General features: G+C 45.8%; 1 protein-coding gene across 1 annotated transcript in view; it reads left to right on the forward strand.

Moving 5' to 3' along the window:
• Positions 1 to 13,942: 13,942 nt before the first annotated feature.
• Positions 13,943 to 15,196, forward strand: part of ddx55 (DEAD (Asp-Glu-Ala-Asp) box polypeptide 55) — a 28,311-nt gene continuing 27,057 nt past the window's right edge. Inside the window, exon 1 of the mRNA XM_078554602.1 lies at positions 13,943 to 14,099. Within this exon, the coding sequence (XP_078410728.1) occupies positions 13,998 to 14,099 (102 nt within the window). The 5' untranslated portion in view covers positions 13,943 to 13,997. The remainder of the gene's footprint in view (positions 14,100 to 15,196) is intronic.

Consider the following 15,196-nt stretch of genomic DNA (forward strand, 5'->3'; position numbering starts at 1 on the left):
GCTTTAAAGAAAGAAAGAACTTGGATTTATAAAATGGCTCAGGGCATCCTAAAGCACTTCACAGTTGATTAAATACTTTTTTGAAGTGCAGTCACTTTTGAAATGTTGGAAATGCAGAGCCAAATTGCATACAGCAAGTTCCCGCAATTCATCAATATGGCAATGAGCAGATAATCTGTTTAACAATACTGGTTGGAGGATAAACGTTGGACCCAGGACATCAGGGAGAGCTCCCCTGCCTCAATGAAATGCATAATTGGGCTCTTGTGGTGTTGCAAGGAGACTTTCGCTTGATTACTGAGCCAAGCCCAATTTACTTCAGAATTTGAAGCTAACAGCTCATGCTGTTTGGTCCTGTAACTTGAACCTCTGTCATGTAACTGCCCTTACACCTGCTTTAGTGCCGCCTCCCTTCGTATACTCACAAGTGGGGAGCATGAATACTAGAAGTTAATTCCTGTAACTTTTAAAACAAAACCTTGTAATAAAGTTGCTCATTGCAGTTTACGTGATCGGATGCATTCAGCTGACTTATCGATGTGTCTTGGCTTGCTTTATTCAAAATTCTGATTCCATTGTCAAAGTGGAATCCTTTTTTACTGATTGGGTTTTGTACAGTATAGTGTGGGAGCTGAAATGAAGCAGCCCTGAACAGCTGCTCTTTTTAATAAAATATTGAAATGTTGAATAAAGAAAATATCTGGATAACTTCTTGATTTACTTTTTCGGTTTGTAATTGTTTTTTGCATCTATTCTGTTGCCCACCCTTTCATTCTGTTCCACAATTCTATCTTTCTCTTCTCTCCTTGTTTTCTCCCAGTCCCTTTCCACTCTTTAAACACAACTATGCATTGTGATATTTTGTTAGTGCTCTGTCCAGTATTTATCAGGGCAGGATGTAGCAGCCATTTCTTTGCCCATTGGATTCCATTGGGCTGTGAAGTTCTACAATTAATGACAGACATGAGCTCTGCTCTTAGCTGAACAACATTGGGAGGTTACTGTTAACTGAAGGCTATGACTGGTGGGTTGTATTGCCTGCACTGATGGAACTGTGTAATTACTTGTTATTGATCCATGGGATGTGTGTCACTGGCAAGGCCAGCATTTACTGTCCACCCCTAATTGCCCTTGAGAAGGCAGCGGTAAGTCACTGCTTTGAACTGCTGCAGTCTGTGGTATAGGTATACCCACAGTGCTATTAGGGAGAAAGTTCCAGGATTTTGACACAACAATGATAAATGAGGGACAATATATTTCCAGTCAGGATGGTGTGTGACATGGAGGGGAATTTGTAGGTGGTGTTCCCATATTCCTGCTGCCCTTGTTGGTAGAAGTGGATCTGGAAGTTGCTGTTGAAGCAGAGTTGGCAAATTGTTGCAGTGCACATTGTAGATTGTACACATGCTACAGCCTTGGTGTCCTACCAGTGAATGGGGTGATTATTGAGTGTTGTTGGAACTGCATTCATCCAGCCAAGTATTCAGGAAACTTCCATCACACTCCTGACTTGTGCCTTGTAGATGGAGGGCGGGCTTTGCTAAATCATTCACTGCAGAATATTCTGCTTCTGGCCTGCTCCCGCAACCACAGCATTGTGGCTAGTCCAGGAAAGTTTCTGGTCAATGGTGACCCCTAAAATGTTGATGGAGAGATATTTGACAAAGGTAATGTGATTGGGGGAATATCCAGGGAGGTGGTTGCTCTTTACTTGGAGATGGCCGTTGCTTGGCACTTATGGCCCGAATATTATGTCACATCAGCCAAAGCCTGAATGTTGTCTTGCATGTGGTGATAGACTTTCAGTATCTGAGGAGTTGCAAATGGTTCTGAATATTGTGGTCATCAGTAAGTGTCCCCACCTCTGACCTTAGGGAGGAAAGGGCATTGATGAAATAGCTGAAAATGATTTGGCAGAGGACTCTTAACCCGAGGAGCTCCTGCAGTGAAGGCTTGGGGCTGAGATGATTAGGTTACAATAACCACAGCTATCTTCCCATGTGCTACGTTTGATTCCAACCAGTGGATAGATTTTCCCTTGATTCCCATTGACTTCAATTTCACTAAGGCTCCTTGATGCTAAGGGCAATCACTCGCATCTTACCTCTCATTCAACTTCTTTATCCATGTTCAGTTCAAGGTTGCACTGAAACAGCTTAGCTAGAGTTGTGGCTAGTTCTGGAGCACAAGTCTTCACTGCAGTTGGGATGTTGTCAGGTCGCATAGACATTGCAGTATCCAGTGCCTTCAGCGATATTTTGATACTGTTAGAATGTTTCAGCCTTGTCTTTTGCATGTGTGTTTGTCTCCGCCACCACTGAGAATGGGCAGGTTTGTGGAGCCACCTCCTCCCCATTAGTTGTTTAATTGACCAGCAGCATTTACAACTGGAGCAGAGCTTTGAGCTGATCTGTTGGTTGTGGGATAGCTTAGCTTTTTCTATCACCTGCTGCTGCTGTTTAGCATGCATATCATGCGTGAATTGTAACTTCACCAGGTTGTCACCTCATTTTTCGTTACGCCTGGTGCTGCTCCTGATATGCTCTCCTACACTCCTCATTGAACCAGATTTGGTTGCCTGGTTTAATGGTAGAGTGAGGGATATGTGGGGCCATAAGATTACAGATTGTATTGTAATGCAATTCTGCTGCTGCTGATGACTCTCAGTCCCTCCATGGATGCCCAGTTCTCAGTTGTTAGACCTGTTCTGAATCTATCTCCTTTAGAACAGTGATGGTATGACAACACGATGGAGTTCATCCTCATCGTGAAGGTGGGACTTAGTCTTCACAAGGACTATGCGATGATCGCCAATACCGTCATGGATTGAAGCATCTGTGACTAGTGGAATTGTAAGGTGATGTTAAGCTGGTTTTTCCTTCATGTGTTTCTCATCCTGTCACAGGCCCAGTCTGGCAGCTATAGCTTTCAGCACTTGAGCAGCTTGGTCAGTGGTGATGCCTGTTTCTCTTCTCTCCACCCTCAACCAGAGTATGTTCAGTGCCATTGCTACCCTCAGTACCTCTTCCAAGTGATGCTCAACATGATAGAACCACTGATTCATAGGCTGAGGGAGGGCAGTAGGTGATAATCAGAATGAGGTTTCCTAGCTCATGTTTGACTTGATCCCATGAGACATCATGGGTTCTGGAGTCAATGTTGAGGGCTCCCAGGGCCACTCCCTCCTGATTCTATGCACCAGGCCAGCACCTCTGGTGGTTGTGTGTGCAGGTGGAACAGGACATACCCAAAGATGATGATGGGGGCAATTTCCATTATTAGTGTGGGGATAAAAATTTATTATTCTAAAAGTTGAAAGGGTACATGCAAATGTATTTTAGAAAATATATATTTTATACAAGTTCTACCCTCCACTTCAGAATTTTGCTGGGAACTAGTCCTTGTTGCAGTGCTGAAGCACATAAAATAGAAACTTGAAGACCTCTTGTTATTTCTCAATATACAAATTATCACCATAATTGAATTATGCATGGAAATATCATTTCAGTAAGTAATTTCCTCAAGTTCTATTTCCGCCTGTAATTGATATTCATATCACTGACCTTTTCCACTCATCACAACCCAATTCATTTGTTTACTGACTTGCGCCCATTGATGTCTTTCAACTCGTGCATAAATTTTACATCTAGCTTTCATTGTTTTGTCAACAGTGCACATTTATTTATTCATGGGATGTGGGCTCCACTGGCTAGGCCAGCATTTATTGTCCATCCCCAGTTGCCCTTGAGAAGATGGTGGTGAGCTGCCTTCTTGAATCGCTGCAGTCCACGTGGTGTAGGTACACCCACAGTGCTGTTAGGGAGTTCCAGGATTTTGACCCAGCGACAGTGAAGGAACGGTGATATATTTCCAAGTCAGGATGGTGAGTGACTTGGAGGGGAACTTCCAGGTGGTGGTGTTCCCAGCTATTTGCTGCCCTTGTCCTTCTAGATGGTAGCAGTCGTGGGTTTGGAAGGTGCTATCTAAGGAGCCTTGGTGAATTTCTGCAGTGCATCTTATAGATGGTATACACTGCTGCTACTGTGCATCAGTGATGGAGGGAGTGAATGTTTGTGGATGTGGTGCCAATCAAGCGGGCTGCTTTGTCCTGGATGGTGTCAAGCTTCATGAGTGTTGTGGGAGCTGCACTCATCCAGGCAAATGGAGACTATTCTATCACACTCCTGGCTTGTGCCTTGTAGATGGTGGACAGGCTTTGGGGAGTCAGGAGGTGCATTACTTGCTGCAGGATTCCTAGCCTCTGACCTCTTGTAGCCACAGAATTTATATGGCTAGTCCAGTTCAGTTTCTGGTCAATGGTAACCCCCAGGATGTTATTACTTGGGGATTCAGTGATGATAATGCCATTGAACGTCAAGGGGCGATGGTTAGATTCTCTCTTTTTGGAGATGGTCATTGCCTGGCGAATGTTACTTGCCACGGATATTGTCCAGGTCTTGCTGCATTTGAATGTGGACTGCTTCAGTATCTGAGGAGTAGCAAATGTTGCTGAGCATCACTAGCGAACATCCCCACTTCTGACTTTATAATGGAAGGAAGGTTATTGATAAAGCAGCTGAAGATGGCTATGCCCAGGACACTACCTTGAGGAACTGTTGCAGTGATGTCCTGGAGCTGAGATGACCTCCAACAAACACAACCATCTTCCTTTGTGCTAGGTATGACTCCAACCAGTGAAGAGTTTTCCCCCTGATTCCCATTGACTCCAGTTTTGCTAGGGCTCCTTGATGCCACACTCGGTCAAATGCTGCCATGATGTTAAGGGCAGTCACTCTCACCTCACCTCGGAAGTTCAGCTCTTGTCCATGTTTGAACCATGAGGTCAGGAGCTGAGTGACCCTGGCGGAACACAAATTGGACGTTAGTGAGCAGGTTATTGCTAAGCGAGTGCCGCTTGATAGCACTGTTGATGACACCTTCCTTTACTGATGATCAAGAGTAGACTGATGGGGCAGCAGTTGGCCGGGTTTGATTTGTCCTGCTTTTTGTGTCCAGGACATACCTAGGCAATTTTGCACACAGCTGGGTTGTAGCTGAACTGGAACAGCCTGCCTAGGGGTGCAGCAAGTTCTGGAGCACAAGTCTTCAGTACTATTGCTGAAATATTGTCAGGACCCATAGCCTTTGCAGTATCCAGTGCCTTCAGCCATTTCTTGATATCACGTGGAGTGAATCGAATTGGCTGAAGTCTGGCATCTGTGATGCTGGGGACCTCCGGAGGAAGCCGAGATGGATCATCCACTTGGCATGCCTAGCTGAAGATTGTAGCAAATGCTTCAGCCTTATCTTTTGCACTGATGTGCTAGACTCCCCCATCATGAGGATGGGGATGTTTTTGGAGCCTCCTCCTCCAGTGAGTTGTTTAGTTGTCCACCACCATTCACAATTGGATGTGGCAGGACTGCAGAGCTTAGATCTGATCCATTGGTTATGGGATTGCTCTGCTCTCTCTACCACTTGCTGCTTATGCTGTTTGGCACGCAAGTAGTTCTGTGTTACAGCTTCACCAGGTTGAAGGCTCATTTTTAGGTATGCCTGGTGCTGCTCCTGGCATGCCCTCCTGCACTCTTCATTGAATCAGGGCTGATCCTCTGGCTTGATGGTAATGGTACAGTGGGGGACATGCTGGGCTATGAGGTTACAGATTGTGTTTGAGTACAATTCTGCTGCTGCTGATGGCCCACAGCACCTCATGGATGCCCATTTAGCACGGTGGTAGTGTCATACAACACGATGGAGGATATCTTCAATGTGAAGATGAGACTTTGTTTCCACAAGGACTGTGCAGTGGTCACTCCTACTAATACTGTCATGGACAGATGCATCTGTGACAGGCAGGTTGGTGAGGATGAGGATGTTTTTCCCTCTTGTTGGTTCCCTTACCACTTGCTGCAGACCCAGTCTAGCAGCCATGTCATTTAGGACTTGGCCAGTAGTGGTGCTGCTGAGCACCCTTGGTGGATAATGCAAAGACTAGCGACAAGTACATTCTGCACCCTCAGTGCTTCCTCCAAGTGGTGTTCATTCATCAGCTGAGGGAGGGTGGTACGTGGCAATTAACAGGAGGTTTCCTTGCCCATGTTTGACCTGACTTCATGCGGTCCGGAGTAGATGTTGCAGACTCACAGGGCAACTACCTCCTGACTGTGCCACCACAGTCACAGGACATTAGTTAACCAGATGGGTTTTTAATGACAATCGACAATGGTTTCATGGTCATCATTAGACCTTTAATTCCAGGTTTTTATTGAATTCAAATTCCACCATCTGCCGTGGTGGGATCAAACCGGGGTTCCCCCCCAGTCTCTGGATTCTTATTCCAGTGACAATGCCACTGTGCCATCGCCTCCACCGGTTGACTGAATTACTGAATCTGAAGCTTCCCTCATATCTTTGTTCTTTCAATTTTTCAGAGAAGTAATTATTTGTGAAGCTTAACCAATGTTCCACCCATAATTCACCTGATGATATTCTTGACCTATCCCGTCTCATATACTGTTTGTTTTTATGTAGCCCAATTATGTCTGAGACTTTGCTGCTCCGGCAGCCAGAGAGACTCTGTTACTGCACTCTAGACAGGATAAAACAAAAAAGCTTATTTGTTTTGATAGGTAAACCCCATTTTTATGGTCACTTTCTATTTTAATGTAATACTGGCTGGTGTTCCTTTGAAATTTCCTCATTTATGTCTAATATGCTGTCCTAGCCGGGCTACCTCCTTGCATCTTGCTGATTTGTAATCAAGACTTTGTTGTTCCTGCTCTTAATTCATCATTTGCTTGATCAGGAGCCCACTTTGACATGATCTCTGCTGCATTTGCTGCAGAGGAAGACAGTGAACTGAGAATGTATGATTCGCTGTTCTCTGCTTTCTCTGGTTCTCTTGTTGACCAGCTGAGCTTTTTATTTCTGCTCCCCTCTTCTGATGCCCCTCCACACAGTCAGCTTTGAGAGGTCACAGCTGACAGAGATTGTCTCCCAGTTGTCAATGTCCGCCATCTTCATATCTCACAGGTGTCCTTGTAGCAGAGGAATAGACACCCTGAAGATCGTGGCCCAGTGGTCAGCTCACCATACATAAGGTCTTTGGGTACACAACCATCATCCATCCAATAAACGTGGCTGAGCTTGCGCAGACATCATTGGCTTTGCAATGAGTGTATGCAGATAGAATTAGCACGTTCCAGGACCTCGGAGTTGGTGACCTTTTCCTGCCAAGAGTTGCCAAGGATACATGTTGAGACAGAAAAGGTAGAAATTGTTCAGCCTTTTTTTCTGCCTTGTAGATGTTGTCCAGGTCTCACCGCTGTAGAGGAGTGTGCCAAGGAAGCAGGCTCGGTAAACTCGCAGTTTGGTTTCTCAGTCAGGTTACTGTTGTTCCAAACTCTCTTACTCAGCTTGGACACAACTGCTGCAGCTTTTGTGATGCAAGTGTTGATTTCAGTATTAAGTGACATTGCTGGTGATTGCGGAGCCCAGATATGTGAAGGGATCAATAACGTCTAGCGTCGCATTGTCAATGCTGATAGGTGGTGGTATAGCAACATCCTGGACCATAGAAACACTGAAAATAGGAGCAGGGGTAGGTCATTCATCCATTGAGCCTGCTCCACCACTCAATATGATCATGGCTGATCCTCTATCTCAATACCGCTATGTCCCCATACCCCTTGATGCCTTTAGAGTCTAGAAATCTACCTATATCCTTCTTAAATATATTCAGTGACTTGGTCTCCACAGCCTCTGTGGTGGAGAATTCCACAGGTTCACCACCCTCTGAGTGAAGAAGTTTCTCCTCATCTCAGTCCTAAATGGTCTACCCCTTACCCTGAGATTGTGACCCCTTGTTCTAGACCCCCCCAGCCAGAGGAAAATCATCCCTGCATCCAATCTGTCCATCCCTGTCAGAATTTTATATGTTTCAAGGAGATCCCTTCTCATTCTAATAAACTCCAGTGAATACAGGCCTAATCAGCCCAATCTCTCCTCACGTGACAATCCTGCCATCCCAGGGATGAGTCTGGTGAACTTTTGCTGCACTCTCTCTATGGCGAGTATATCCTTTCTTAGGTAAGGAGACAAAAACTGCACACTACTCTAGGTGTAGTCTCACCAAGGCCCTGTACAGCTGCAGTAAGACATCCTTGCTCCTGTACTCAAGTCCTCTCGCAATGAAGGCCAACATACCATTTGCCTTCTTAACTGCTTGCTGCACTTGCATGCTTGCTTTCAGTGATTGGTGTACAAGGACACCCAGGTCCCTTTGTACATCAACATTTCCCAACCTATCACCATTTAAATAATACTCTGCCATTCTGTTCTTCCTACCAAAGTAGATAACTTCACACTTATCCAAGTTATACTGCATCTGCCATGTATTTGCCCACTCACAACTTATCTAAATTGCCTTGAAGCCTCTTAACATCCTCCTCATCACTCACATTCCCACCAAGTTTTGTGTTGTCAGTAAACTTGGAAATGTTACATTTGGTTCCTTCATCCAAATCATTGATATATACAGTGAATAGCTGGGGCTCAAGCACTGATCACTGACCCCATTTGTCACTGCCTGCCACTCCAAAAAAGACCTATTTATTCCTACTCTGTTTCCTGTCTGCTAACCAATTCTTTATTCATGCCATTATATTATCCCCAACTCCATGTGCTTTAATTTTGCACATTACCACCTTATGTGGGATTTTATCAAAAGCTTTTTTGAAAATCCAAATACACCACATCCACTGGTTCTCCCTTATCTATTCTGCTAGTTACATCGTCAAAATACTCCAGTAGGTTTTTCAAACATGATTTCCCTTTAGTAAATTCATGTTGACTTTGTCTAATACCATTGATATTTTCGAAGTGTCCTGTTATCACATCTTTTATAATAGACTCGAGCATTTTCCGTACTACTGACAGGCTAACCAATCTTTAATTCCCTGTGTTCTCCCTCCCTCCTTTTGTAAATAGTGGGGTTACATTTCCCATCCTCCAATCTGCTGGGTCTGTTCCAGAATTTACTGAATTTTGGAAGATGATAACCAACGCATCCACTGTTTGCACAGCCACCTCCTTTAGTACGCTGGGCTGTAGATTATCAGGCCCTGGGGATTTATCAGCTTTCAGTCCCAGTAATTTCTCCAACATCTTTTTTACTAATACTAATTTCCTTCGATTCCTCCCTGTCACTAGACCCTCGGTTCGCCAGCATTTCTGGGAAGTTGTGTGTGTTTCCCCTGTGAAGACCGACCTAAAGTAGTTGTTTAATTGCTCTGCCATTGGTCTTCACTAATCTTTTTCTTTTTATATGTAGAAGCTTTTATAGTCTGCTTTATGTGCCTTACAAGTTTACTCTCATACTCTATTTTTCCACTCTTAATCTATCTCTTAGTCCTCCTTTGCTGAATTCCGAACTGCTCCCAATCCTCAGACTTGCTACTTTTTCTAGCAACTTTATATGACTCCTCTTTGGATCTAATACTATCCTTAATTTCTTTTGCTAGCCACATCGGTTGGGCCGATTTTCCTGTTGTGTTTTTGAGCCAGGAAGGAATAGATAACTGTTGCAATGCCTGCATTCATTCCTTAAATATTAGCCATTGCCTGTCCACCATCATGCCTTTTAATGAAGTTCCCCAATCTATCTTAGCCAACTCACTCCTCATAGCTTCATAGTTTCCTTTGTTTAGATTTAGGACCCTAGTATCGGATCGGACTACTTCACTTTCCATCCTAATGAAGAATTCTGCCATGTTATGGTCACTCTTTCCTAAAGGATCCCACACAACAAGGTCATTAATTAACCCCTTTTCATTGCACAATATCAAATCTAGGATAGTCTGTTCCCTAGTTGGTTCCTCGACGACTGGTCTAAAAAACCATCTTGTACACACTCCAGGAATTCATCTGCCACAGTATTATTGCTAATTTGGTTTGCCCAGTCTATATGTAGATTAAAGTCACCCATGATTACTGTAGCACCCTTGTTAAATGCATCTCTAATTTCCTGTTTAATGCCATCCCCTACCTTACCACTACTGTTTAGAGGCCTGTAGACAGCTCCCATTAATGTTTTCTGTCCATTGTTCCTTCTTAGCTCCACCTGATTCTACACCTAGATTTTCTGAGCCAATATCCCCTCTCACTATCACACTGATTTCATCCTGAACTAACAACACCACGTTACCTCCTTTTCCTTTTTGCCTGTACTTCCTAAATATCAAATACCCTTGGATATTCAGTTCCCAGCCTTGGTCATCTTCAGCCATGTCTCTGTAATCGCAATATCAGACCCGTTTACATCTATTTCCACTGTTAATTCGTCTACCTTATTGCGAATACTCCGTGCATTCAGATGCAGTGCCTTTAGACTTGTCTTTTTAACATTTTTACACATTTTTTGTACTACTGCTTGTATTTGTATTTGCTGCTAGACCTTGTTTCCTCTGCTTTCCACTTTTGCTTTTTACTTTTCTGTCTTTTATTTCTATCTTTGTTTCCCTCTCTTGTGTCTCTCCGCTCAGGTTCCCATCCCCCTGCCACTCTAGTTTAAACCCTCCCCCACAGTACTCGCGAATATCCCTGCAAGGGTATTGATCCCAGTCCTGTTGGGGTGCAACCCGTCCAGCTTGTCCAGGTCACATCTTCCCCAGAATCTGTCCCAATGCCTCAGGAGTCTAAATCCCTCCCTCCTACACCATCCCTCCAAGCACGCATTCATCTTGTCTATTCTCCTATTCCTGATCTCACTAGCACATGGCACTGGGAGTAATCCTGAGATTACTACTTTTGAGGTCCTGCTTTTTAATTTATTTCCTAGCTCCCTATATTCTGCTTGTAGGACCTCTCCCTCTTTTTACCTATGTCGTTGTTACCAATATGGACCATGACCTCTAGCTGTTCACCCTTCCCCTTCAGAATGTCCTGCCTCCGCTCAGTGACATCCTTGACCCTGGCACCAGGGAGGCATCATACCATCCTGGAGTCACGTCTGAAGCCACAGAAATGTCTATTAGTTCCCCTCCTGATGGTGGATTCTATTACTATTGCTCTCGCACTTTCTTTTAAACCCCCCCACCCCCTCACCATGAGCTGAGCCACTTGTGGTGCCATGTACTTGGCTCTTGCTACATTCCCCTGAGAAACCATCTCCCTCAGCAGTATCCAAAACAGAAAATCTGTTGGAGAGGGAGATAGACCCGGGGGACTCTGACATCTGTCTGGTGCCTTTACTCTGTCTGGCGGTCACCCATTCCCTTTCTGCCTGTGCACTCTTTACCTGTGGTGTGACCACCTCTCTATTCATGCTAAACATGAAGATCTCATCGTTATGGATGTTCCACAGTGACTCCAGCCACAGCTCCAGCTCCAGAATGTGGATTTCAAATAGCTGCAGCTGGCGACACTTCATGCACATATCAATTTATCTTCCTAATGCTGTTGTCCATGTTGATTTGTCTCCCTAATGCTGGTGGTCAAATCAAACTCTTCATGGGTGTGAGACAGTCTGTCTATTTGGTGCTGTTGGTGTTCCTTGGTATGGAATGCTGGTGCAGCATCTTCAGCTTGGAGCAACTCTCTGATTAGGACGGTGCACCTTTGTCTTGAATGTCAGGTGAGTGAGGCTGAACAGCTTTCAGTCAGTTCTGGTATGTAAGTTGACTCCCTCTGTAGGTGACCTGAAGGAATATGACAGCAGCAAAGAGAAGAATAGGCCAAAGAGTGTCAGTGCCGGAACACAACCTTGTTTGACTCACTGTGGATCTCCGAGGGTTCCGATGTTGCCCTGTCATAGCTGACCTTACCCAGCATGTTGTCTAGGAAAGAGGAGATCACTTTGAGCAGCTTCAGTGAGCAGCCAGTTTTCTCCAGCAGCTTAAATAGACCACCTCTGCTCACATGGTTGAAGTCTTAGTGAGATTGTTGAGGGCAATTTAGAGTGGTCTCCTTTGTTCACGGCATTTCTCTACCGGACTGAGAAGATCATGTCAATTGTAGGCCTTCCAGTTCTGAAACCACACTGGGATTCCGGGTAGATACGTTCAGCCAGGATCTGCACTCTGACCGGGGCAGTGGGTGAAAACGTTTCCCGTGATGCTCAGCAGGGAGATGCCTCGCTGGCTGTGGCAATCGCTGCGGGTGCCCTTGTTCTTGTATTGGGTCACAGTCTTCACATCTTGCATATCCCGGGGCACTGCCCCTTCCCTCCAGCAGAGACAGAAGTTTGTGCAGTTGCTGCAGGAGTGCCAGTTTCCTATGCTCAATGAGTTCAGGCGGTGTAGTGTCAGCACCTGGAGCTTTGTCCATGGCTAAGTGAGTAAATAGCTTTGCTAAGCTCCTCCACTGTGAGTTCGATATCCAGCTCTGCCCTGATAGGCAGGCTTTCTATGGTGTCTCGAGCTTCCTTGGTGACTGTGTTCTCCTTGGAGTACAACTCAAGGTAGTTTTCCACCCATCTCCAGTGTTTTCTTTTGGGATGTGGGCATTGCTGGACCAGCCAGCATTTATTGCCCATTCCAAATTTCCTTGTTTTCAGCAGTCAGTGATGACCCCTCCCCCCGCCTTTGTTTTCAACTGTCATTTTCTTTGCTGATGGCCCTGTTGCCTTTGTCACTCCTCCTCCACACCCCTAGCATCCCCTGTGTCGAAGGATATCTGAATATTCTGTCAAAGTTGTAAACAGTAGTCATTGGCGCATTACCTAGCAGTCTGTTGGGACTCTATTTTGAATGGCTCTTGGATTCAGAATGTTTTCGCTTGGATCTCTCTCGTAATTAATGAGCATGGACCACTTGGTTTCAATGACAGGTTCCATCACAGTGATATTAGCCTCAAAATTAGTCAGCATTTTTCCTGATTTCCTTCCCATGTGTTGAGAGTGCGGCCTTGTAGATGGTGTCTTGAAGTTTGTTCCATTTCACTTCTCCACTCTGAACAGGCACTCTCTGCTATTCTCACATAATCGAGTCAAGGAACTGTTGGTTTTATCTGGGTAGGTAGTATTGATACAAGGATGGCATTTCTACTTTGGATGAGAAACTTCAAGTGTTACATCCTAACCCTGATGCATAGCAGGGAGTGATCTGTATCACAGTCAGCGCTCTGGTAGCTGCTGTTCAGAGAGTCACATCTGGTGATGGTCAGATCCAGCTGGCACTAATGCCCTGATCTTGGATGTCTCCAGGACACCTTGTGGCCCGGTTTGTTCTGAAAGGAGGTGTTAGTTACACAAAGCTTTTGGTAACAGTCACGCTCTGTTTGAACTTGCCAATGTACAGAGTCTGTGTACGGCCAGGGAGAGACACATTGGACTGCTTCTCGCTGCCAGCCAGCGCTTTGGGCTTAAAAAGCGAATGAGCGCACAATCTCTTCACCCACCCACCCACCAAACACATTGACCTGTTCAGGGTGAGTTTGATTTGATTTATGGCCTGAAGATGATTTTATGATGGATCCAGGCAGATCTGTACAGCCAGAAAACAAGATGCTGCTCCTCTGCACTGCTGCCCGTTTCGCTGTTAGGATGGAGGAGAATGTCAGATGCAAAAAGGAGATGCCTGAAGAGATCCAAGGAAATGAAGCAGCTTAATTAATTAATCAACGGTTTAATTGAGCCAAAAATCAATGAATTCGTCTGACAGGCGGATTGAACAGCAGTGATTGGGCGGGGAGGTCGGAACCAAAGTGCAAGCCCCGGAAGTGGACGGTGACGGACCGGGAGCTGGACGGTGACGGACCGGAAGCCGGCCGGGAGCTGGACGGTGACGGACCGCAAGCCGGCCGGGAGCTGCAATTAGATGGACCGGAAGCCGGCCGGCAGCTGCAATGTTACGGACCGGAAGCCGGCCGGGAGCTGGAATGTGACGGACCGGAAGCCGGCCGGGAGCTGCAATGAGATGGACCGGGAGCTGGAAGGTGACGGACCGGAAGCCGGCCGGGAGCTGGAAGGTGACGGACCGGAAGCCGGCGTGGGGAAGATGGCGGATCCCGGAGTGTGGGAGAATGTGGAGAGCGGGCTACACCCGCGGGTTTTACAGACGCTGCGGGAGCTCCGCTTCACTCACATGACCCCGGTTCAGGTAAGCCGGGACCGACTGGGGGAGAGGCCGGTCAGCAGCACAGCCGGGGCCGGGGCCTGGGCACGCGTGGTTGTGGTTGGGGGGAGACTGGAGCCGCGGAGGTTGACTTTTGGTTCATCTTTGTCGCTTCGCTTCCCTTTCGGATCTTCTTGTCCCCACTCAATTCCCCCGGGCGACATGATCCAATAATACAGCGTCAGTTTGCAGATATACGCTGACAACACCCAGCTCTACCTCAGCACCACCTCTCTCGACCCCTCCACTGTCACTAAATTATAGTGTCACAGAATCTTTACAGTGCAGGAGGAGGCCATTCGGCTCATCGAGTCTGCACTGTCTCTCTGGAAGAGCATTGCACCCAGTCCCACTCCCCTGCCATATCCCCATAACCTTGCACATTCTTTCTTTTCAGCTAGCAATCCAGTTCTGTTTTGAATACCTCGATCAAACCTGCCTCCAACACCCTTTCAGGAAGTTTATTCCAGACTCCAACCACCCTCTGGGTAAAAAATGTTGTCCCTTGTCTCACTTCTACTCCTTTTGCCAATTATTTTGAATCTCTGCCCTGTAGTTCTTGATGTTCTCTTGAGTGGGAACAGTTTCTCACTATTTACCCTGTCCATACCCCTCAGGATCTTGAACACCTCTATCAAGTCTCCTCTCAGCCTTCTTTTCTCCGAGGAAAATAATCCCAAACTCTGCAATCTATCCTCATGACCACAGTTCTTCATCCTGGGAATCATTCTTGTGAATCTCATCTGTACTCCCTCCAATGCCTTCACATCCTTCATCAAGTATGGTGCCCAGAACTGGATGCAGTACTCCAGATGAGGCCTAACTAGTGTCTTATACAAGTTCAACATGACTCCTTATCAGAAAGAGCAGGGGTCCCAGCACTGACCCCTGGGGAACTCCGTTGCAAACCTTCCTCCAATCTGAAAAACAAACATTTATCACTACTCTCTGTTTACTGTCACTCAGCCAATTTCTTAGTCTGCTCTGCCGTTCAATGAGGTCATGTCTGATCTGATAATCCTCAACCCCACTTTCCTGCCTTTTCATCATAACCCTTGATTCTTTTACTGATTAAAAATCTG

The sequence above is a fragment of the Cetorhinus maximus genome, chromosome 12 (genome assembly GCF_964194155.1).
Source record: "Cetorhinus maximus chromosome 12, sCetMax3.hap1.1, whole genome shotgun sequence".
In the NCBI taxonomy this organism is placed as follows: Eukaryota; Metazoa; Chordata; class Chondrichthyes; order Lamniformes; family Cetorhinidae; genus Cetorhinus; species Cetorhinus maximus.